General features: G+C 36.1%; 1 protein-coding gene across 1 annotated transcript in view; it reads right to left on the bottom strand.

Annotated features, from left to right (window-relative positions):
* Positions 1–777: 777 nt before the first annotated feature.
* The window catches only part of LOC122817386 (complement C1q-like protein 2), a 56,995-nt gene continuing 55,553 nt past the window's right edge, over positions 778–2,219 (bottom strand). Inside the window, exon 3 of the mRNA XM_044090576.1 lies at positions 778–1,306. Coding sequence (XP_043946511.1) covers positions 1,029–1,306 — 278 coding nt within the window. The 3' untranslated portion in view covers positions 778–1,028. The remainder of the gene's footprint in view (positions 1,307–2,219) is intronic.

Genomic DNA, 2,219 nt, shown 5'->3' with positions numbered 1-2,219 from the left:
CTGTTTTAGAATTTATTTTCCCTGGGAAGCTATTTCTGTAGTAAGAAGAAAATGGATTGAAAGCTTAACTGTCTGGAGGTTTGAGAAGACCATTGTGGTTCCAGTTCTTAAAGTAAGTGACTCTTGATTTGTTATATGTTGCCCAAAGAGGAGCAACTATTATGGAAACTACTGTGCAATGCTACAAAAAAATGAACATTCAAATAAATTAGGAAACTGTGCTTTCTGTCATATGCTGAGAAGTAACTGAGTTGGCTGGAAGATTTGTAATATTTAAATAACATTGTTTCAAGCAGCATTGTCTTTTGATACATCCTGGACTGCAGTAGTTTGTATTACCTTCCCAAGTCTCCAAACAAAAGAAACTACCATTAGTACCATTAGTACCATCAGTACCATCAGTACCATTAGTACCATTAGTAGCATCAGTACCATTAGTACCATCAGTACCATCAGTACCATCAGTACCATCAGTACCATTAGTACCATCAGTACCATCAGTACCATTAGTACCATCAGTACCATCAGTACTATTAGTACCATCAGTACCATCAGTACCATCAGTACCATTAGTACCATTAGTACCATCAGTACCATCAGTACTATTAGTACCATCAGTACCATCAGTACCATCAGTACCATTAGTACCATTAGTACCATCAGTACCATCAGTACCATTAGTACCATCAGTACCATCAGTACCATCAGTACCATTAGTACCATCAGTACCATCAGTACCATCAGTACCATTAGTACCATTAGTAGTGTAATATAACATTGATTTTAAGTCCTTAAAAATGGTCTAAACAGTCTGACCCAACATCTTTGGTAAGCAGTATTATAACATTTAAAATATTCAGGTATTGATGGTGCAGTATTTTTTCCTACACATCATAAGTAATACAGCAAATATCCTGTCTAAATACTGGAGTACAAATTTATAATGAAAACAAATGTAGTGCTGTGAATGTCGTTAAGTCCTAAATCACACATTCTAATTTCAGTTTTCCAAGCAATGTAGCTGTAACTCATAATGGAAACATCAAAAATCCAATGAAAGTTATATATTGATTTTCATTGTCATGAGCTGGGTCATCCTTTTGTAGCTTTATATAAACCCAATCACCCACTTCCAGTGATAGGATAACGGCATTGCTGAACAAGTCACCACTGTCTGAATCCCCCTTATTCCACAGAGAAACTACTCGTTTATCATTTTTCATCAGACTAATGACCAACTTTACTTTTTGTGAGACTGCGGTATAACTGAAGAAGTAAACCCCTCTGATATAAGCAGTGAAGACCCCTGTAACAGAACAAGAAAATATTAGTTGCTTCATAAAATAGGGGGGAAGTAATGCAAATTAAATTTTACTATTCAATTCAGTTCAATAAACAAAACACTTTAAAGCTATAATAAATATTTGAGTATATATATATATATATATATATATATATATATATATATATATATATATATATATATATGTGTGTGTGTGTGTGTGTGTGTGGGTCTAGGACATTTCACTGAATGCACATTTCACTGAAAAGTCAAATTAGTCTGCACTTTTCACTGAAAGGTCAATTCACTGAAAACTCAATTCACTTAAACATATTTCACTGAAAGTTATATATGGCCTTTTCCCCACTGTAGTGTGACCTTGGAGTTAGTATATATAGTAAGGGGGGGTTGTGGGAGTGTGGGGGGTGTAGCCCCCCACATATTTTAAATATTTTGAACTAAATACATGGATACTTGCAATTCAAATATATTACTTTTATCCGAACATAATATATACTTAAAATATTTGTAGGGGTACATCCCCCACACCCCCCGATGTGGGGGGTGGTGCCCCCCACACCCCCCTTACTATATATACTGACTCTAGGGTCGCACTACAGTGGGGAAAAGGCCATATATAACTTGCAGTGAAATACCTTAAAAGTACTGTAATAAAGGTCCATGGGATGCGAATGACGCCTTAAAGACATTGTGTCTCATCCAAATGGCTTCTGAATGCCCATAACTTTGTACTTTTAAGTCTTTATGGTTACATTCAGGCCACTAAAGCTAACCCCCACTAGCTGTGGGCATGCATTTTACAGCCTTTTTAGGAAGTTTGAGGTATTACTCAGCGAAAACTCTAGCTTGGTTGGGTTTGTCTTGTGGTGTTTACTAAATGGTTTGTCTGTGTGACCTTTTTACCCTTTGGTGTGTG

This window comes from Protopterus annectens, chromosome 12.part0 (genome assembly GCF_019279795.1).
Source record: "Protopterus annectens isolate FY-2018-M chromosome 12.part0, PAN1.0, whole genome shotgun sequence".
In the NCBI taxonomy this organism is placed as follows: Eukaryota; Metazoa; Chordata; order Ceratodontiformes; family Protopteridae; genus Protopterus; species Protopterus annectens.
Note: the sequence above shows the minus strand (reverse complement) of the source record. Positions and strands in the feature narration are given on the sequence as shown.